The following is a 22,184-nucleotide window of genomic DNA, read 5'->3' on the forward strand; positions in this document are numbered from 1 at the left end:
GAGTGTGGCCTCACAATTTTTTTTTTTTTTTTTTTTTTTTTTTTTGAGAGCTTTTGCTATGGGGCATGTGTGCTCGCCAAAGAGACAGACAGAAAGCAAGAAATCACCCCCCAGGAGGAATTGCCATGCTGCCGTCCTTTCTCCAATCTCCTCGGGATTTTGGGCATGCATATACACGTGCCCAGTGTGAATGTCAAGCTGCCAGGTTTGAGACTCAGACCACAGTCAGCCATTTGGGAATCCAGTATCGTAGCCATTATACCATCTACGGCCTCTATAAATCTTAAGATTTGATTGAGGGGTAGAGTTTGGGAAAGTCCTGCACTACTTCATTTTCCAATCCCCATGGTTCCCATGGGAACCAGTACTAACACAGGCCCCTCTGATTTAGTGCCTGGGTTAGGCTGGCACTTCACATTACGTTACTTGGATTCTCAGGAAACTCCACTTCCACAGATGAGGACAGGCTCCGAACATTAAGTTATTTGTCAGCTTCACATGACTGCCACGTGGGAGCTGGGGTTTGAATGCCGGTGTGACCTAAAGTCTGTGCTTTTCCACTTGCCGTGCTGATTGACATTTGAAATTTTGGAAAGAAGGAGCTTAAGAAAAGTTTGAGGTGGGAACCAGCAGTTAGTGTAATGGCTATGTCGCTGGACTCCCACATGGTCGACCGCGGTTCACGTCCCGGACCCGGTGGCTTAAAACTCACGGGCGCGTGTGCGTGCGTGCCCAAGATCCCGAGAGGGGAATGGAGGAGAAGGGATTGCGGCATGACCATCCCCCCTGGGGGGTGATTTCTCACTTTCTGTCTGTCTGTCTCTGTCTGGCGAGTGCACGCGCCCTATAGTGAAAAACGTCTCCAAAAAAAAAAAAAAAGACAGAAAAGTTTGAGGTGAAGAAATAAAGGAACAAAATACAAAAATTAAAAGGGTAGAGATAAATAGGAGGGCGTTAGGGGATTGTTAGAGCTGTGAAGATGCTAGGGATGAATGTGCTGATGAGTGAAGTGGCGCCTACAGAAAGGGTCTGAGCGGACCGGATGGCACCATCCTGGAGCCTCCCGTCTCGCCCATGGCCCATCGAATGCTCAGTGGAGGGAAATAGTCAGGCTGTGAGCCGGAGCTTCGCTGAGGGGCGCAGTGACCCAGGCTCGGGAGCAGATGGGGATCAGCAAGGCAGGACGTGGGCTGTGCAGAGCTAGCTCGAGAGTGCTGGTGGGTCAGAATAAGTGAGAGGCAGAAGATAGGAGTGGTTAGTTGGAGGAAAGGTTCAGAGATTTGGGTGTGAGTCATTTGACCTGAAGAATGTTCAGTCAGGCCGATTTTTCTCAGTACACTGCTCACCCTCCAAACTGTCTTCCCCTGGTCTATGCACCTTCCCTGCGGCTCCCTGGGCGCGCTCAGTCCAGGTGTCCAGACTCCCCCTGAGTCAGGGTCACCTCACAGCTGCCTTTTGTCTGTTCAGGGTGGATTGAGCACCTCGACCGTGTGCACTGTCCAGTGGTGAGACCACCATTGTAGAGGGGGCAGGTCCTCGTCTTTTTCACTTACTAGTGTCCTTACAGAGCTGTGACAGGACCATGTCACATTGGCCCGAAAAACTGATCCAACCAGTGAAATGACTACAGATCTAGAGAATGCAGATTTAACTAAATACGTATCAAAACGTAGCTCATGATACACATTTTTACTAGTGCCCCATTCTCAAGGTCTGCACCATTGCTTGTTCACCCGGGCACCACTGCAGTGCCAGGACACGTCCTCTGTGATGAGCCATGGCAGTGTAGAGGCGCTAGCAGGGCGGGTACTTGGAGAAGGGTCTGCTGGTGAGTGTCTAACGGTGTGTCCTGTCAACAGCAATCCGGAGTGCCCTTAGCCAAAGGCACTTTGATCACTCACTGCCACAAAGACCTCGGGTTCATGGACTTCATCTGTGCTTGGGTGACACAGTCTGTCAAGGTGAGTGACGTGTGGTCTCACGAGCACGGAACACGTAACTGCACAGAGGTTGCACCAAAGTGAGGGGAACATGCAACACCGGAACTTTGAAGAGATTCCTTTGGTTAAATGATTTGCTGTCTTAGAGCATGAACAGTTTGCGAATCAAGGCTTCTCTTTCCAAGAGTCTTTTTTTAGAAAATCTAATTGTTCTGTTTCTTGACATTTGGGTTACAGTGACTATTTAAACAGAGACCATCTGGAAATGCCAGGAAGATAATAAGGCAGTTCATTCTTGCCACATGTGTATTTATTTATTCAGTGTTGAATATGAGGGTAAGCCCAAAAAGTTTGTGGATTTAAAACACGCAGTTTTTTGGGTACAAAACTTTGGAAACTCATACAGTTTTTTCATGGTACAAATTTTCCGTGAAATTTTAAAGACCCTTATGGTAAAACTTGTCAAAGCCTGAAGCAGTTCAAGAGGGCTATAGATGTATGTGTGCTTACTCTGGTCAGCCTCTCCCTCTTGTGTCCCTTGTCCCAGGTTTTTGCTGAATGTCAGGGAGGCTCCGCTCAGTTAAGGGTGCTCCTGGCCTTTTATGCCTCAACCATCGTGTCTGCCCTGGTGGCCGCTGAAGACATATCGGACAACGTCGTCGCCAAGTTGTTCCCGTATATCCAGAAGGTTGGCCCGCGCCTGTGATTTAGCCTGCTCTGTCCTTACAGGGATTGTCTGTCTTTGGGATATTGCACATGGACAAGCATTTCAAACTTACAGTTTATTTCAGATGGTTCATAAGATTTCAACTCTAGGTATAAAATGACCTCCATTGTTTTAAAAATTCACCGGAGCAGGACCTTACTTCGGGCTCTAAGAATAACTTAACTTGCCTGGCCCTCCTTTGATCTCCTGGATCTGTTTTCCTACCAGTCACTTTACTTCCAGAAAGAGATGGAGTCCAGAGCCCGCGCAAGGAGTAGCTGTCCAACAGCCTCGCGCTGCCTCCGTCTCACTGCCCCTTCCCACGTGCTGCTGCCTGCAGCCGTCCTCGGCCCCAGGGAGGGCTGCCGCACGTTTCCTGCGAGTGTCCCACATTCCTGTCTTATCAGACGCGTGCTCACGTGCTAGTGACCTGATGGCAGGCCCTGGGGTTTGCATATGAAGCAGGCTGCGGCTTCTGTCCAGGTGCATAGACATGTTGGAGTTGGGAGTTTCTGGGACATGACTTGTCCCTCTGCCCACTCAGAGAAAGTGGACACATCTGAGTTCTCCACTTTGGAAGGCTGGTGGCCTCAGTGAGCATTAAGATGTGTTCATGTCTAATTACAGCATTCCTAGTTTGTCAGAGTAAAATGGTAAGTTAAAAGAAAATACTGTAGCTTATCAATTTTCCTTATACTTTAAAAAATATTTAGGGATTGAAATCGTCTTTACCAGATTACAGAGCTGCGACATACATGATAATATGTCAGATTGCTGTGAAAGTGACGATGGAGGAGACCTTCGTGAGTTCTTTGGCATCACAGGTCATCAGGACAGTCACCCGGATCCCCTCTTTGACCAAGGATGGATTAGGCTGCCTGACAGTGCTCCTGCAGAGACAGAAGCCGGACTGCCTGGGGAAAAAGTGCGTGCGATTACGTTGATTGGGGGGGGCGCTAGTTAAAGATAGATGGGATTGTGGGAACCAGCAGTTAGCGTAATGGCTGTGTCCTGGACTCCCACGTAGTCGACCATGGTTCGCATCCCGGGCCCGGTGGCTTAAACTCACACTGGGCGCGTGTGCGTGCGTGCCCAAGATCCCGAGAGGAGAATGGAGGAGAAGGGATTGCGGCGTGACCATCCCCCCTGGGGGTGATTTCTCGCTTTCTGTCTCTCTGTCTGGCGAGTACACGCGTCCTATAGCAAAAAAAACCTCTTAAAAAAAAAAAAGATAAATGGAATTATCTGGAACCCTTTTAGAAATTTTTTCAGGGACCAGCAGAGGGCATAATGGTTATGTTGCTGGACTGCCATGTAGTTGACTGCACTTGGAGTCCCGGACCTGGCCGCTTAAACTCCGCTGGGTGTGTGTGCCCGTTTTCCAGAGGAGAAGTGATCGCAGTTTGGCCATCCCCCCCGAGGGGGTGACTTCTTGCTTTCTGTCTCTCGGTCTCATGCACCCTATAGCAAAACTCTCTCTCAAAGTGATAAAAAAGTTTTTTTCAGTTTTTTAGTTTTTGCTAGAGGGTACATGCATACACTAGAGAAAGACAGAGAAAGTGAGACATCGCCTCTCGGAGTGATGGCCACGTTGCAGTCCCTTCTCCAGTCTACTTGGGGGTTCGGCACACGTGCCCCTCTGCCCGTGGTTAGCCAGGTGGGCCCCAGAACCTCAGCCTCCGCCTCCTCGAGCCCCTTGAGTGCACCCCTCTTGTTAAAGGTGTGTGATAGCTGTCTCGTGTCTGCCACTTGTTACCTCGTTTGTAAAGTCAGTGCCACGTGTGCTTGCTTCTTCGAAGGCCGTTACCTCATTTGTGTAAGGTTCCTGATCTTATTACGATACTTCACGGGATTTCTCAGACTCACGACATCAGTCCTCTTCTGCGTTACCTGCTTCCCCATCTGGTCATCTCCATCATTCATCATGTCACAGGTATGTGTTGTGTTGTTTTTTAAAGAGAGATTTTCGCTATAGGTCACGTGTGCTTGCCAGAGAGACAGAAAGTGGGAAATCATCCCCCAAGGGTGATGGCTACACTGCAGTCCCTTTCCCTCCATTCTCCTCTTGGGATTTTGGTCACACGCGCATATGCACCTGGTGTGAGTTTTAAGCCGCTGGGTCTGGGACTCGATCCATGATACAACTACATGGGAGTCCGACAACGTTACCATTATGCCATCTACTGGTCCCCAGGTATATGATCTTATAGTTCACGCCCAGAAATGAACTGACTTAGATTTGATCCTGTTAAAATGGGAACCACATCCTGGTTAATAGCTTTAAGATACTTAAAAGTTCTACCATCCAATGGCTTTTGTGTAATCTGTTTCTCAGGTGAGAAACGTTTGTGCTCCCTAGTCAGTGGATTGCGGAGGTTCTTGTCTGGACCAGCCTTGTAGCCCAGCAGTGAAGTCCTGTACCTTGTGGAGCCATGTCCTGCATGGCTGACTGCATTTTGAATTGCAGCCTAGGTGGCTTGTGTGCCCAAGATCTTGATGGGATGGAGAAGTGGGGGAACACAGGTGGCTCCATGACCACAGCACACTGGGGTTGCGGACGCTCTTTCTGGGGGTGCATGTGCCCTCTGTAGTTCATGAAGGAAGAGAGGTCCTCGTTAGCTGAGCGTTTTTCAGAATTCTTTTTTATTTTTAAATTTGTTTTTAAATGTTCTACATGTAAAAAAGCTGTGGTGTCACTTAAAGTTATAAATGTTATTTAAAAGTTTATTGAGTCAAACTTTTTCCAGAGTTATTTTATTTAACTTTATTTATCTTATTCATTTATTGCTTTATTGATTTTTCATTTGACCTGAGAAGGACAGAGGAGGGAGGGAGGGAGCGTGAGAGCGCCAGCTGCCCGGCCCGGGACTTGGAGCTGCGGTCTGCTGTGTGGGGTCTCACCACCACGCACCTGCCGGTCCCCAGTAAAACCTTTTTTCTGCCATTTAGCTACTGGATAACTTCAGTGGTTCATTTACAGTACTATCTCATCCATTTTCCATAAAGTGTCTTCTGCTTGGAGTCATTACAAATATAAGTCGAAGAAAATCTCATGCATAAAAACTCAAATAATAAAGCCAAAAAACAAATTAGAGTAGTTATTTACATTATTTGTTTTAACCTATCAATAGGTACAAAAAGACAAGGAATACCATTGTTGCATGGGTGACTCTGAGAAAGGCATACCCACCATTACGTCAGTCTGCAGAAAATGAGGCTATGTAAGCAAGTCGGATTAGTCTTGTATTTTGGAACGATGACTAGCGTAAATAAAAAGGTACCCTTCCTGAGTGATGGCGTTGAGTACTGTCCCACTCCCCACATGAGCGTCACGTGAGCAGTCTGGGGTAAGAAGCAGTAGCCGTGGGCTCCGCGCAGGGGTATTGAGACGAGAGGTAGGCTGTAGTTTGTCCATCTAAGTTGGTGGCTCAGCTTCACCACTAACTTATAACGGCACCTGGGCAAGACTGATTTTGCACTTCTGTCTGATTACTGAGAGAAGCATGATGGTAGTTATTAAAAATGTGTAGAATTTCAGGGAAAGGACAGCGAAGGTAATGTATATGGAAACACTTTACAAAAGGTGAACAACTAAATAGGCAACTGTACTTTTGAAAGTGGTTTAGAAGTTGGATGTCGAGGTACGTGCTTTAAAATTAGTCTTAAAGTATATTCTGCAACAAGTAAAATTGAACACTGAGCTTGCAAAAATAATGTTCTCCAACTCAGTTTTATTCTGTCCCTTAATAAGGAGAAGAAGCTGAAGGGGTGGATGGTCCAATCTACAAGAGACTCTTGGAAGCTATACTTACAAAGATCTCTCTGAAGAATGACTTAGACCACCTGTTGGCTAGGTAAAAGCTGATTTTTGACGTGCTTTCGAGTTACATTTTTATGGCTCGGTATACGTTTTAGGGTTGGTCAGCAGTTTTCTAGTGTCCCTTTCTAATGTATATCTTGGTTTGTCTATATCACTTCATTAATTTCAGATATTTAATGCAATAATCGTGACAGCATAAAAGGCAAATGAGGTTTTTACTCTTTTTTTTTAATTTATTTTTGACTTTTTTAAGGCACATTTATTTATTGACCTGTTTATTCATTGCCATCTTCAAGCCATAGGTCTAAGACTTGAACCTCAGTCGATTATGTGGGAATCTAGCACCTTAACCACCATGCCATCTGCTGGCCCATTGCTTACTTTAATATGTACAGATGGAGTTGGAAAGCTAGTGGTTAAGCTGAATTTGGGTTTTAACTAAACATGATTTGTGGCCGTTTGATGTGTTCTGCTAATAAATGGACCCTAACTGAAACTATATTTCACAGTTGATACTCAGTCAATACCAGTTAGAAACTTGATGTTGAGGGTAGGTGTGGAGCAAAGGTTACGTCCCTCAGTCTCCCTTTTTTCTTTTAATTGAAGGGCAGCCTGTAGAGTAAGAATGTAGGCCTTGTAGAGACTCAGGCGTAGGTGTGAGTCCTGCCCCTGCCACTGCCTGGAGGGGAGGAGATAGTGGCGGTCAGACCCCTTCCCTGCTTTGCCGTGGTATGCCTTTGGGCTTGTGCCTGCCTGCTGTGTCATTCTTGTCTGTGCTTGGAGGCTTAGCTTGTGTATTGAGTGTAGGTGGACGCCTGAAGTACCATGGAGAGCCTAGGCTCTGGGATCAGACTGGGATTTTAAATGAAAGCCCCACCCTGATTTTCATGGCACCGAAGGGCTCACTCCTTTGTCTGTAAGATGAAGTGTTTCTGATTTCTACCTCGTAGAGGGGTGGCAATTAGAGACTACGTTTCTGGAGCACCAGGACTGGTTGGGGCTCAGCGAGCAGTAACTCATGACTGCTGGTCTCTGCTTCCATTGCAGCCTTCTTTTTGAAGAGTATGTGTCGTACTGTTCCCAGGAAGGAATTGGGCCTGGCGAAGTGTCTCTGCTTAACGAGCAGTTTCTCCCACTCGTCAGACTTCTGGAAAGCAAGTAAGTTGTGTGTACCTGTTCCTCTCTCACAGGTGCCTCTTGGTCTGTGAAGACATTCACAAACCACGTCTTTCTCTTTTTTATTTCTTAATTTAAATTTTTGCCAGAGGGTGCTTACGCTTGCCAAAGGGAAAGGGAACGTAAGAAAGCACCCCTTCGGGGATGGGTCACGCCACCATCCTTCTGCGGTTCTGGGTGCACACAAGCCCAGTGCGCTTTCAAACAGCTGCATAGTTTGCCATGTTGGGTGTGGTTGCCTTCACCACCAGAATACAGGTTGGCCTATGAGCCTTCATTTAGTGAATTGTGAAGAGATTGGCCTTTCTTTTCCTTTTTTCCCCTTCTTTTCGAGAACAGGTGAGTATAGGAATTTTATTTATTATTTATTTATTTTTTGCCATAGGGTACATAGATTTACTGGAGAGAGGCAAAAATGAGAAAGTACCCACCAAGGTGATGGCCATGCCACAATCCTTTCTCCCCCATTCCCTCCTTGGGATTTTAGACACAAGCACATGTGTACCCTGCATGGTTTTCATTCTGTCAGGTATGGCACTGAACCAAGGTCGGCCGTGTGGGAATCTGTACCCTAACCCCTTGCCACCTGCTGGCCTCGGAATTAGTATTTGAAATATAAGGAAATAGGGATTCTGTGAGGGCTGTGGGGAAAAAAAAAAAAACTTTTAAAATTTGCTATAGGATGCATGAGCTCGCTGTAGACAGTGAGAGAGGGAGGGAGAAACAGGGTGAGAAAGCAACGCCCCCTCCCCCCGGAGTGATATGCCTTCTCCAGTCTCCTCTGGATTTCAAGCACACATGTACACATGCCCAGCGTGAAATGACTATTAGTTTTTTTTTCAAATGTAGAGACTACTTTTGTTATTGGATTGATATAGTCACCAACTTGATCTGTGTCATTTGGTTTTGTATATACTATTTGTTAAAGTTTATGTCACCTTGGGCCAGCAGGTGGCATGGTGGTTAAGATGTTGGAATTCCCACATGGCCGGCCATGGTTTGAGTCCCGGACCTGGCGGCTTGCTTTCTCTCTGGCAAAACTCAAGTGAAAAATAATATTGACAATAATAATAATAATTCCTTTTTTCTTTTTTGGAGATGTTTTTGCTATAGGGCGTGTGCGCTTGCCAGACAGAGACAGAGAGACAGAAAGCGAGAGATCACCCCCCCCAGGGGGGTTGGCCACGCCACAATCTCTTCTCCTCCATTCTCCTCTCAGGATCTTGGGCACGTACGCACACGTGCCCGGCGTGAGTTTTAAGTTACCTGGTCCGGGACGCGAACCGCGGTCAACTATGGGAGTCCAGTGACATAGCCATTATGCTAACTGCTGGTCCCAATAAATAATTCTTATAAAAAAGTTTATGTCACCTTTTCAGTAATTATTTAATTTTTGCTATAGGGAACATGTGTTTGCCTGAGATAGAGAGGGAGAAAGTGAGAAATCATCTTCCAGTGGAGATGACCATGCCTCAGTTCCTTCTCCATTCTCCTTTCAAGATTTTCAGCACACACACACACATGTGCCCAGCATGATTTTCAACCCGTAGGGTCTGGGACTTCACCCATAAGTCAACCATGTAGGATCCAACACCTCCGAGCCACCTATGGGCTGAATTTTGATAGTTTTTGAAATCGTGTTTTAAATCTCTTTGCACTTGCATGGCGTATGCAGTTAACAGCTTTCTGAGAACAGTGGGTTAACTCGCTAACCTCTTCCCAGGTACCCCAGGACATTGGACGTTGTGTTAGAGGAACACCTGAAGGAGGTGACCGATCTTAAAAAACAAGAGCTCTTCCATCAGTTCATCTCCCTGTCCATGGGGGGAGGGAAGTACCAGGTATGCCGTTCTAAGGATTGAGGACGAGCAGGGGTGCACCTGGTTATCTGGAGAGCCCCACGGGGGTTTGCTGCTTCCTCCATCTGGAAAGATGAGTAGGGTCCTAGGGCAAGAGTCGAATGATGGAAGAACAGTGCCGTGGGTTTAATAACTGCGAACAGGTGCTTCAGGGGACGCAGCGCTCGGTGATTTCAGACTGAGGCTCATGGCCAGTCACCCAAGACCTGCCCACAGGCGTCTGTTGGGGTGGCCCCACTGGCCACTTGTTGCTGTTGAAGTTGTTGAATATTGATTACAGTGAAGCCGTTGACAATCATGTTAAAATTTGAGATTATGTGTTAAAATTTGAGATTATGTGGTCCATCAACCCTGTCTTTGTATTAGAACTTAGACACTGATGCAGAAGTTGTTTCTTTGTTTGTTTTAGTTTTTGTTTTTGTTTTGGGTGAGGTTTTTGCTATAGGGTGCGTGCGCTCACCAGAAAGACAGAGAGAAACAGAGAGACAAAAAGCGAGAAATCACCCCCAGAGGGGATGGCCATGCCGCAATCCCTTCTCCTCCATTCTCCTCTTGGGATCTTGGGCACGCATGCACACGTGTCCACCGTGAGTTTAAGCCACCAGGTCTGGTACTCAAACCATGGTCGACTACATGAGAGTCCAGCGACATAGCCATTACGCCAACTGCTGGTCCCAATGCAGAAGTTTGTAGGCGTGCTGCAGTCCGTCTCCACCGAGCGCTAGCGTAGGCAAACTACAGTCTGTTCCCACCGAGTGCTAGTGTAGACAAGCTGCAGTCCTTCCTCACCGAGTGCTCATGCAGCTCCTCTTGGTGCGTTTCACTTTACAGACGTGCTCATAGAGTACAGAGTCACTTGAAGACTCAGACCTACACTCAGACACGGGGATTGATGAAATCACTCCATGAATAGAGATTTCCTCTGTTGTAACTGCGCATGTTCAGGAGTTGCTCTTTAGTGCTGACAGTTAGGTGGTTGCGACAGTGTCGGGCAGTCAGAGCAGTTCTCTCAGGTTGTGTTCTTGGGTTGAGTGGGGTCAGCTGGTAATCATGTTGAACTTACAGTTTTTAGCCGATTCTGACACCTCCTTGATGCTTAGCCTGAACCATCCACTTGCTCCCGTGAGACTTCTGGCTGTGAATCACCTGAAAAGTGTCATGAAGACATCAGAGGTTTGTGGCACAGGTTTTCACCTCCGGTTTTCCCTTTGGGATGAGCAGTGCAGGCCTAGAGTAAGAACTGGGAGGTGCTGAGTTAGCGGTGATCATACGCAGTTAGGGAGATAACGGAGCCACGGACGCGAGGGCTCACACCGAGTGCCGAGTCAGGGTGGACGATGTGCTGATAGCTGCTGTTTCGGCCTGGCCTGATGACTGCTGTGCGGTATTTCCCCGTCGCAAATTACTGACTTGACTTTAGGTCACGTTTCTAAATTGACTCACCTGCTTGTTCCGTAAGTGAGAGAAACAGATCGACAGCACCTTCAGCAGGGCCTTGTTGCTGCGATCCGTGTGCAGCTCCAACCAACCCTGGGTCATGGGTACTGCTTTCCTGGTACACTCAGGGACATCTTGGGACCTGAAGCTGGAACCTCCCCATGTGGTCAGCCTCAGGGTATTGTGTTTTACCACTGTGCTGCCATCTGGCCCTTACTTCAGTGTTTTTCTGTTTTCTTAGCGGTTTTTGCCTTAGGGCAAGTGTATCACAGAGGTTGAGGGTGGGGAGAGAGACAAGAAGGAAAGTGAGAAATCCCCCAGGAGGGATGGCCACACTACAGTCCCTTCTCCATTCTCTTCCTGGGGTGTTGGGCGCTTACCCACGTGCCCAGCGTGTTTCAGATCACCAGGCCCAGGACTTAACCTGGTTGGCCATGTGGGAGTCGAGGGACATAACCGCTGTGCATCTGCTGGCCCCTCGTTCAGTGTCCATCAAGCTGGCCTTTGTAGACCAAAATTCATAGGGTCTGATCACCTATTTGGTAATTTTATTTTTATTTGTGTAATTTGATTTGATAGTCTTAAGTTTTGTAACTTTTCAAGGGACAGGCAGAGGGAGAGGTAGATGGATACTGTTGACAGGGTCTCTCGCAGTCCTGCCCCACCTAGTTAGCCAGGGTTACTGGCCCACTGCAGCCTTCTCTGGGCTTGTGCAGGTGGGCCTGGGAGCCCAGCCCTGGCTTCTCTTGTGACTTCTGGCCCCTGAGGCGGGGCACTGTCTGCACTGCTGGTTGTAGTTTCGATTTTGCGCGAGTGTGTGTTCTGAGACATCTGATTGATAACTTCTGAACACTGTTTCATGGTTTCTGTAGCTGCAGTTTGTTTATTTATTTATTTTTTAAATTTTTATGGCTTTAAGTAAGAAGTGTAGAGCCTGGCTTAATTGGTAATGTATTTATACCAAAAGCCGTCATACGAAGACTGCAATGATTCAAAAAGAATGGTTTTTTCAGCTTTTGTCATTCAAGTAATACCTGCACGTTTTTTGCTAAATTAGTTTACTGGTGATATTTTCTTGAATGTTTTATTTAGCTTGTTTTAAATGGACTTTAAAGCAGCACTAGGATCTAAGAGAATGTTTATGTAGGCATGGTTGATCTTGGGACCAGTATCCTAACTTAATTTTTGCACATTCTAGGGGTTTTAGCTTTCTCCCAACAAAAAGACTTATATTTTTCATAAGTGTTTTGTTTTGTTTGTAAGCTTTTTTAACTCATCCATGAGAGAGGAGAGGTATCGTCCTCTAACTTTTCATGTTTTAATAATTATTTAACAATTAATTTTATTCACTGTCTTGTCTTTTTTTTTTTTTTTTTTTTTTTTTTAAGTTGACCAGAGAGAAAGAGAAGGAAAGTGAGAAAGCAAGCTGCCAGGTCTGGGACTTGAACTGTGGTCAGCCATGTGGGACTCCAGCTGCCTTAACCACCACGCCACCTGCCAGCCCCAGTCCTCTGGTTTTTCACAGTAGATGCGCTCCAGTCCCCGTCGACCTGGGTTGCAGACATACATGCCACGCCTGCTCAGGGAGGTCCCAGGACCCAGGCCTTTAACTTGGGGGCCAGTGGCATTATCACTGCGCTCTCCTTGGCCTCATGTGATTCGGTGGTTTTCCCGCACTGCGTACAAGTGGGGGTATGTTTGGGTTAACGGGCAGTCTTCTTTCTTGGTGACTGAATGAGGGCATGCTTACGTGTTCTTGCTTTCATTTAGTACTTTAAAAAAAATGAAAAGAATCTGTTTTTGGCAGACTGGTTTCTGCAATACATGTGTGCTTATCCTTATAAAAATCTAGGTACTGGGGCCAGCCGGTGGCATGGAGGTTAGGGCGCTGAACTCCCACATAGTCAACCATGGTTCAAGTCCCAGACCTGGTGGCTTGCTCTCTGACTTTCCCTTTCTTTCTCTCTCTGGTCAAATAATAATAATAATAATAAATAAAATTAAAATAATTCTTTAAGAAAATCTAAGTACTAGTAGCTCACTTTGAGCAGTACTCGCTCTCCATGAAGCATGGCGCTTAGCACTGGCATTTGGTAACCGTCCAGCACCTCTCTGTGGGTATTAACGACAGCAGCTCTGTTGTAGGCAGTCACACCAGGAGGCCCAGAGATGCTAACTCGCCAGACCACGAGCAGTCAAGTGCTAAAGCTTGGATTCAGACCTAGACATTCTTGCTCTTTAGTCTGTGCAGTGTCAACATCAGGCCTCTTTTAGCAAGGTGAATTCCTTAATACAAAAATTGTATTCGGAGCATACATAATTTACTGTACTTTCCAGGCAACTGGAAAAGGCTTGTACCAGTTAGTAATCTCCAAGGCCCTTAGAGATTAGCTGGCTGAGCAGCACTGGGTCCCCCGAGGCAGGGCTGTGTTCCTGGGCTGGTGTTCTGGAGTGCAAAGGCCAGGCTTCCTATCTGCACTCGTCTTAGGCTGTAAGCAACAGCTAATTTTTTTTTTTTCCTATTGCTCAGGAGAGTATTGATGAGTCTTTTATAAAAGAAGCTATTCTGGCCCGATTGGCTGATGATAACATTGATGTTGTTTTATCAGCTGTCAGTGCTTTCGAGGTGAGTGAATTTGTTTGTTCAGATACACACTTTTTTTTTTTGCAAATTTTTCTTGTCCTCATGTAATTCTCTGCTCTGGGCATTCGTATGTTTGGAAACTACATTTCCTTTGAAAATTGACTTTCTTGAGAGCACAGGCAAGTAAGCACTGTATGTGTTAGAGACAGGCAGAAATTTCTCACAGGTGCTTCTTCTCTCCAGATGTTCAAACAGCACTTTAGCTCCGAAGTGACTGTTTCCAGTCTTCTCCGTCTCTTCCAGAGAGCAGAACTCTCCAAGATTAGAGACTGGTATGTACACACTTCCCCTGCTGTTAGGAACTGTTGGGGTTCTTACATTGGTGTCACATGGATTTTCTTTAATTTTTTAACATTTTCTTAGTTTATGATGTGGTTACGTGACCTTGCTAGGGGGCTTGTGCATTCATCAGAGAGACTGAGAGAGGGAGAAAGCACCCCTAGTGGCTGCTCTCGCTGTCGTCTCTTCCTTCTCCATCCCGTCAGGATTTTGGAAATGCAAGCACATCTGCCTGGTGTGTTTCTGAGGCTGACAGGACTGGATTCAAACCACGGTTGGTCATGTAGGATCAGCTCCTGTACCCACCAGGCTGTGGGCCTGGCCCCTCAACAGATCTTAATGCTATATACTGGTTTGCATTATAATGCTAATTGTGGTTTCTGATGATGCTGTTCTCTGTGTTTGAACTTTCTATTAATGAAATATGAGTTCAAAAATTTTGTGGACAACTATAATACATTTTGGTGCAAAAATTTTGAAATTTATAATGTGCATTTTCCATGAAGTTTCATAGACACTGCCTCCACCCCCGTACAAAAATTCAAAACAAGTCCAGGTGTATTAAATTGAAAAATAAGTTCAGGGACAGCCTCAAAGCCTGGTGGTAAAGGGAGCTGGATCCCACATGGCCAACTCTGGTTTGAATCCCAGCCCCTGTGACTTGAGAGACACAGATATGTGTGTGTGTGGGCCCCAAGACCCAACAGGATAGGGAAGGGGAGATGGGATTACCGTGCAGCTGTGCCCCATTGGGGGTGCTTACTCTCCCTGTCTCTGGGAAATGCGTGGCAGTTTATTTATTTACTTATTTGAATTGTTTTATTTGTTTATTTATTTTTATTTGACCAGAGAGGGACAGAGTGAGAGAGAAAAATGAGAAAGCAAGCCTCCAGATCCAGTCTTGTGGATGTCCAGTGCCCTTAACCACCATGCCACCTGCCAGCCCCAGAGTGACAATTTAAAAGAAAAAAATTAGTTTAGAGGTGCATGATGTTCTCTGTATTTGAATAGCTAGTTCTTTCATTTTTGGCATTTCGGCTAAGCTCCTTCGAGGGTGCAACCTGACCACGTGTTCGTGTCTGTCCCCAGGTAGTTACCTGTCACACAGGGTGTGCTCCATTTAGTATGTTCTAGATGCCCGAGTGAATCTCATTTCCAGTGGGGCTGAGACATCCAGTGTTGTGTTCCATTCTGTGGTTACTCTAAGGGTTTACACACACACACAAGATCAGACAGGGTTAGCAGTTTACCATTATATCACACGTGACCCCTTCATTGACGTGGCTCTTCGTGATGTCTGAGTGAGTAGTCTTTCTGGTGAGAAGGCCAGGCTGCTGTCAGCTAGCTGAAATGAGTTTTCACTGAATGGAAGCCTGGTGTGTCCGAGCGAATGTGCTGTCTTACCTTCTAGGTACACGGTGCTGGAGGTAGCAGCGGGTGTGCTGATTAGAGAGGAAGTGCTGGGTGGGAGCCACCAGCTGTCCACTCAGGTGGCTGTGCGCCTGCTGCCATTCATGGTCATCAGTAGCAGCGACGTGGAGTCTGCCGAAGTGCAAATGGCCGTGCATTTATCAAAATCAGGACTCTGCTCTCTGCACCCTTTATTCAGAGGTTGGGAAGAAGGTAAGAAATCCAGTCGTTTTGTATTAGGAAAGCTGAACAGGTGACACTTGAAACAAGAGAAGTTAAAATGACCTTATTTGCCCTTTGAAGTTGTTATGTGCTGACACAATTTCTAAAAACTTCTACCAAAATAAAACGTATACACTGTAAAGGACAAATTCTAAATTGGATAAAAGGGAAAAAAAAAAAAAGGATAAAAAAAAATAATATAAAAATAAAAAGGAAAAATAAAAATTCACAGAGAAATACTAAAAATCCTGCCTAGTTTATTTCCTTTGCATAACCTAGGGCTCGCTCTCTGTCCCGTTTCTTTTGTAGCTCTTGGAAGTGTGATTAAAAGCACAGCGTCAGGACAGCTGATTGGTGCAGCAAATCAGAAGATGACTCAGGTGCTGGCTGACAATATAACGTCAGGAGACCGGCCTTCGATGCTCCGGCTGGTGAGCTGCTCAGGGCCCTCCCCTGCGTGGCCTTCTTGGGCACTCATCAAATTCTCGCCTTTGCTCCACTGGGCTCCTCTTCTTTTAAAATGTGCTTGTGTCCTTGAGGACTTTGATTGTTTTGCTTCATACAAGCACAGCCTTGTTGAGTATGTTCTGCAGAATACTTGAAATCCTTAACATTTTATGTCAGGTTCGGCAGTGTGTGTACGTTAGACCAGTGTAAGTACTGTGTCTTTTTTCACCTTCATTTTTTCTCATGGTCATTTAAAATGTTAGTGTCATATTTTGTCAAAAATAAATGTTAAAAGAAGAGAAGATTGTTTTTGCTTAGGAATTAAGCCTTCGTAAAGGTATTAGATGTGTGGTTTAAGTGCATTTGCCAGTTGGCAAGGGTAATTATGTTCATTATAACATCAGAAAGTACTTATTTTTATAGTCACTTAGAAGTCGCTGTTTGGATCTGTCGTCTCACTTTTCACTGTAAACATAACGCCGGGGTGGGCCTGCGATGGCGAAGGCCATTGTGTAGCAGTCCAGAGCTGCCGGTAATGGAGCGTGTTTTTTTTCTCAGGTGGAGGATTTAATAAGCGTTGGTGAAAAGGAGTCCTTTAGCCTGAAGCAGAAAGTGACGTCTCATGTGATCCTGTCTGTGCTCGTCTCTTGCTGTTCATCCTTAGAAGAAACTCACTTTCCATTTGCGAGGAGAGTCTTCGGTTTGTTGCAGAGCAGAGTACGGAAGCTCGAGAGGACCATCACGGCGGTGGTGAGAGCATGGGCACTCGGGGCCAGGCGCGCTGCGGGGCAGGCTCGGGTGGCAGCGGGGCGGGTGGGTGCTCTCTTGCTTCCGTAGGAAATTCACTTGAATGAGAATTTCAGCCTGTAGTTCTTTTGTTTGTCCTTTGGAGAGGTTTTTGCTATAGGGCGCGTGTGCTCACCAGAAAGAGAGACAGAAAGCAAGAAATCACCCCCCCCCCCAGAGGGGATGGTGACATTGCAATCCCTTCTCTTCCATTCTCCTCTCGGGATCTTCGGTACACACACATGCGCCTGGCCTGAGTTTAAGCCACCGGGTCCGGGACTCGAACCAGAGTCGACTACATGGGAGTCCAGTGACCTAGCCATTACGCCGTCTGCAACTGACAAACTGCTAACTTGTTTTTAAGTTTTTTTACTTAACTTTATTTATTTATTTATTTATTTATTTATTTATTTATTTTAATTGGACTAGATAGGAGCAGAGCGAGATCTAGAGAGGAGAGAGAGAAAAAGAGACTTGAACCATGGTTGGCCATGTGGGAATCCAGCATCCTTAACCACCACGCTACATGCCAGCCCGTCTATTTTCTTAAAAAGAGACTTTTTTGGTTTTTTTTTTTTTTCCAATAGGGCACTTGTGCTCATCAGAGAAACGAAGTGAGGAATCACCCCTGCAGGGGGAATGGCCATGCTACGCTTCCTTCTCCTCCATCCTTTCGAGATCTTGGGCATGCACACAGTATGAATTTTAAGCCACCAGGTCTAGGACTCAAACTGCAGTTGACTACATGGGCGTCCAGTGACACAACCATTACTCTGCCTGCTGGTCCCCAGCCTGTAGTGTTTTCATGTGCTGGTCACCTCTCACTTTATCTGCAGTGAGTGACCATCCGAGCGATTCCGAGCACTGCAGTGATGGCACATTCACTCGGTGTGTCAGTGTTTGGAAAAAAGTACTTCATGCTATTATTTACCAGAAGTAGATTGTGCATGTTTTTAAATGTTAATCTTACATTAGATTTGGATTGCTCTAGATTATTGTGGTCTCTGACAGTATTATTAAGGGACATTCAGCTGTTTGTATTTTTACCTACTGTCCATCTCAAAGTGACAAGGGTCTTTTGTTTAGTTTTTTTTTTCTTTAGGATTTTGCCATAGGATGCAAGAGAGACTGAGGTGGGGAGGGATGTGAGAAATCACCCCCCTGGGGCAAGAGGAAATGGCCACACTGCAGTTTCTTTTGCATCCTCCTAGAATTTGGTGCCTGCATGCAAACACGCCCAGCATGATTTTCGGGCCACTAAGTCTAGGAGTCTAACTGCAGCCGGCCATGTGGGAGTCCAGAGCCTTAATCACCATGCCATCTGCTGGCTTAAAGATTATTTCTTTTTATGTCTGCCTTATTTAATAGTATTTCATTTTTATTTGACCTCCAAATTTCAGAGTGCTCTTCATTATAGGATTTGCTAAGTGAATTAACATTTTCTTTTTTTACATTTATATGTATCCTTGGATTTTATATGTTCTGTTCATGGCTATTATTAACTAAAATTAAGTAAGCGTTGACACAATGAATCTTTATATTTTATTGGGTCATTGGGAAAGTCATGATGCGTTTTTGCATAGGAAAATATGTCTTGACTCTCCTGGTGACCTAATAAAAAGCAGGTGGCCTTTCTTAGCTTCTACCTTCTTTGTGGCTTTTGTAAAGTTTAATAACCTGAATTGTACTTGTTCTCAGTGTAAAAATTATGGGCAAATTAAGTTTCTATACACAAGTAGATTTATTTTAATACCCCTTCTGAGGATTATGAACAATATAAATAATTATTTAATGCTATTTATTTTAGTTTACCAGAGAGACAGAGACAAGGAAAGCGAGAAAGTAAGCCACCAGGCCCGGGACTCAAACCATGGTCCGCCATGTGTGAGTCTAGCGCCCTTAATCACCACATCACCTGCTGGCCCCTACGAGCATATTTTTAGACATAGCTATAGTTTGAGCCAATCAGATCCATCACTAAAGACATTATCTCATAGATCTGACTTGATGACCCTGTCCCCGATTACTATTGTGTTGCATGTACAGAGTGTCATTTGTCATGTTTCCACACCTGCACTTCTGAATTTACAGTGTGATTTTTACTTCGAACATTTTGTTGGAAAATATCACCTGCAGTTTGGAAATTTTTACCATGCCTTCTTGAGAGTAACAGTAAAAATGTGAAATGAGAAGTCCCTTTAAAGATCCTAGGAACTCTAAAGCCTTATCTTTCTGCTCGGAAACATGCATATTTTTTTCTGATCTTTATTTGGTAAACAAAATTTATCTGAATAAAGTTTATTTCGAAATAGTATTTTAAGGGGGACCAGCAGTTGGTGTAATGGCTATGTCTCTGGACTCCCATGTGGTTGACCATGGTTCGAATCCCGGACCCAGTGGCTTAAACTCATGCTGAGTGCATGTACATGCGTGCCCAAGATCCTGAGAAGAGAGTGGAGGAGAAGGGATTGTGGTGTGGCCATTCCCCCGGGAAGGTGATTTCTCGCTCTCTGTCTTTATGGCGAGCACATGTGCCCTATAGCAAAAAACCTCTCAAAAGAAATAGTATTTTAAGGTAAAATGGAGATGGAATGAGGCCATGTTTAACTTGTCTGTGTCTTTCCTTATGAGTAGCAGGAGACATCTGTAAAAGTCTGGTGAGAACGATTCATCTCTTCACTGAATGCGCAGAGGCCCATAGTGCATGTGACCCGAGTGGGCCTGGCACCCTTGGCCGTCGCCCAGCAGACCATGACGTCTTGGGTTTGTGCTAGTCTGCTGCTTTTGCTGTTTCAGGAAATCCCCGCAGAATGGCACCTTGAGCTGATGAAGGACAGCACCTTGCCAGTGGAGCTGTGGGCACATTACGTGGAGCAGCTCGGCAGGGCCCAAAGGGTCGCGGTGGAGGACTCCGTTTTACTCGTGTTCTCCTTGAAAAGTTTTATTTATGCGCTAAAGGCCCCTGCGTCTTTTCCTAAAGGTAGGACACATCAGTCCTCTGTGAGGTGCTCCGCAGGCCTGAGTGACGGACTCCACCCGAACCCTCAGTCTCGAGGGAACGGCTCCCAGCAGCCAGTGCACACGTGCGTCATCGTCCCCCCCCCCCGCCCCGGCAGACGCCCCCCCCCCCCGCCCGTGCAGATGCCGTGTGGTGGAATCCTGAACGACTGCGAGAGGACAGCAGAGAGTACCTGTGCCTGCTCGTCCGGCTCTTCGAGCTGATTCTCGGTGGCACTGGCGCCGTTCACTTCAGGGTCCTGATGCGACTTTTCCGACAGGTGCCCGGCTCGTCCCTCAGAGGGGCCATGGGTGGTCATTTCTGCTGGGGCCGTCTTTAGTGGGAATGAAAAGTGGCGTATAACAGTGAGGTCTATGCTGCTGTGTCAGTAGTACGCAGTGGCACGGCCGGCAGCTGGGCAGACGCGGGCATTGCTGCACCCTGGGACTGTGGAAGGCCTCTCTGTAGCCCAGTGGCCGACCGAGATTGACTCCCAGTCCCAGAAGCTTGAAAACACACCAGGCACCTGTGTGCACACATGCATACATGGTAGCCCCAGACCTCAGTAGGATGGAGAGGTGGAGGGAAAGGGATCGCAGTGTGACCACACCCCATTGAGAGGTGCTTTCTGCCCCCATCTTTGTCTGTCTCTCTCTGGCAAGTGTATGTGCTTTCTGGCAAAAACAAAAACAAAAAACCGCAACAGCCCAACCTGTTTGGCTGGTTAATACCATTTACAGACGAGAATACTGATGCTCAGGGGGCCCACAGCAGCCATGCCACAACAACTCCTTAGGACATCACACCCAGGCCTAGTCCTTCCTGTCGCCCGCCCCTGGTCAGCCTCTGCCCTGCCCGTGTCTCACGCCAGCCAGACCCAGGCTGCACATGGAGCGCCCAAGGCCTCTGGATGTAAGCCCGGCATTGCCAGACTCATCTGACCACTGCACTCCAGGCTCACTCCTGACGAGGCTTCCCAGAGGCCAGCCATGCTTCTCTCCATTTCTGCTTAGCGAGCTCGTCATCTGTCGGGTGTTCGCAGGCGTGGTTACAGTAGGGCTTCTGAGCGTTGCCCCGTCTGCATATTCCCGGGGGTTGGGAGACCAGGGGTCCAGAGGCTGTAAACGCAGAGACCGCGTGTTTTATAACCATGCTCTACTGGAAAGGGGTTAGACCAGCTTACTTGAGTAAGAATTAAACTTTCTTATGTTTCTGTTTTTGTTTTGTGTTTTTTAACTAGGTACATCTAGATGGTGTATTTCAGTTATTCAAGTTCTTTTCTGTTTTATGGACCTATGGCTCCAGCCTTTCAAACCCTCTCAACTGCAGTGTGAACACGGCCCTGCAGACGCAGGCCCTGTACGCGGGCTGTGCCGTGCTCTCCACTCAGCAGACACAGTGCAGACGCCAGCTGGCATCCCCGTCTTCTCCAGGTACTGAGAGGCCCAGCGTCGTGCTGTCATAAGCGACTGTTCACACTTTCTCCCTGTGAGGTGCATGGGTTAACTGCAGTTTGGAAAATCGTAACTCTATTTGTTGGAAATAGGTATATGTGTGTATAATTTTTCTGGTTACTTCTGAGGATTATTTCCTTTTTTTTTTTTTTTTTTTTTTTTTTAAGGTTTTTGCTATAGGGTGGATGGGCTTCCCGGGGAGAGGCAGAGTCCTTGAGAGAGAGGGAAAGTGAGAAATTGGCTCTCTAAGGGGAGATGGCCATGTTGTAATCCCTTCTCCTCCATTCTTCTGTCAGGATTTTGGGCATGCACACATATGTACCTGGAATGATTTTTAAGCCTCCAGTCTGGGACTCGAACTGTGGTTGGCCATGTAGCGAGTCATTGCCTTAACCACCATGCCACCTGCTGGTTCCCCAAGTATTACTTTTAAGTTAATAATGACTCTTGCAAAATCTCACCAAACACAAAAGGTTAAGAATAGAAACGGGGAAGAAGCCACGGGCCTTCAGGAGAAGGTTCCACATGGCGACAGTGAACTAAATTTTTAAGGGAATGAAGATTTTCTACTAATAATTCAACCTCCAACAAATGAGCTAGCAATCTAAGAGCACTGCAGCTAAACATCCAAATACTAATAGGGTTAAAATATTCCCCACTACCTACAGAATCTGCTGCACCAGTGATCACAATAGAACGGCAAAGAGATTCTAGATCACCTCTGCCTGCTTCCTCCTGAACATTAAGGCTGAACTTCAAGAATTTGAAAGAAACACCACATCTATCAGATGACAAGAAATCACCACCGGATCACGAGAAATATGGGAAAACGAAAAAATACCTCTCCTCCAAGGGAAAAGAGTAACTCTTCTTCATCCACAAGCAGTTTGGTGAAAATCATGGAAATGTCTGATAAGGAATTCAGATCATTTATAATGTCTAAGCTAACAGAGACGGAAGAGAAGAGAGATAATGAACTGCTAAAGAGAAAGGAGAAAGAAGTTGA

The 22,184-nt window shown here is 46.2% G+C and overlaps 1 protein-coding gene across 1 annotated transcript in view; it reads left to right on the forward strand.

The window, feature by feature from the left end:
- The window catches only part of HEATR1 (HEAT repeat containing 1), a gene marked incomplete at its 5' end in the record, with an annotated part of 61,401 nt that overhangs the window by 7,412 nt on the left and 31,805 nt on the right, over nt 1-22,184 (forward strand). Inside the window, 16 exon segments of the mRNA XM_014586803.1 lie at nt 1,860-1,961; nt 2,488-2,628; nt 3,360-3,571; nt 4,446-4,579; nt 6,398-6,500; nt 7,514-7,624; nt 9,366-9,483; nt 10,567-10,674; nt 13,469-13,564; nt 13,766-13,854; nt 15,273-15,484; nt 15,803-15,924; nt 16,499-16,690; nt 19,523-19,706; nt 19,868-20,004; nt 20,965-21,157. Coding sequence (XP_014442289.1) covers nt 1,860-1,961; nt 2,488-2,628; nt 3,360-3,571; nt 4,446-4,579; nt 6,398-6,500; nt 7,514-7,624; nt 9,366-9,483; nt 10,567-10,674; nt 13,469-13,564; nt 13,766-13,854; nt 15,273-15,484; nt 15,803-15,924; nt 16,499-16,690; nt 19,523-19,706; nt 19,868-20,004; nt 20,965-21,157 — 2,254 coding nt within the window.

This window comes from Tupaia chinensis, unplaced genomic scaffold (assembly GCF_000334495.1).
Source record: "Tupaia chinensis unplaced genomic scaffold, TupChi_1.0 Scaffold000161_1, whole genome shotgun sequence".
In the NCBI taxonomy this organism is placed as follows: Eukaryota; Metazoa; Chordata; class Mammalia; order Scandentia; family Tupaiidae; genus Tupaia; species Tupaia belangeri.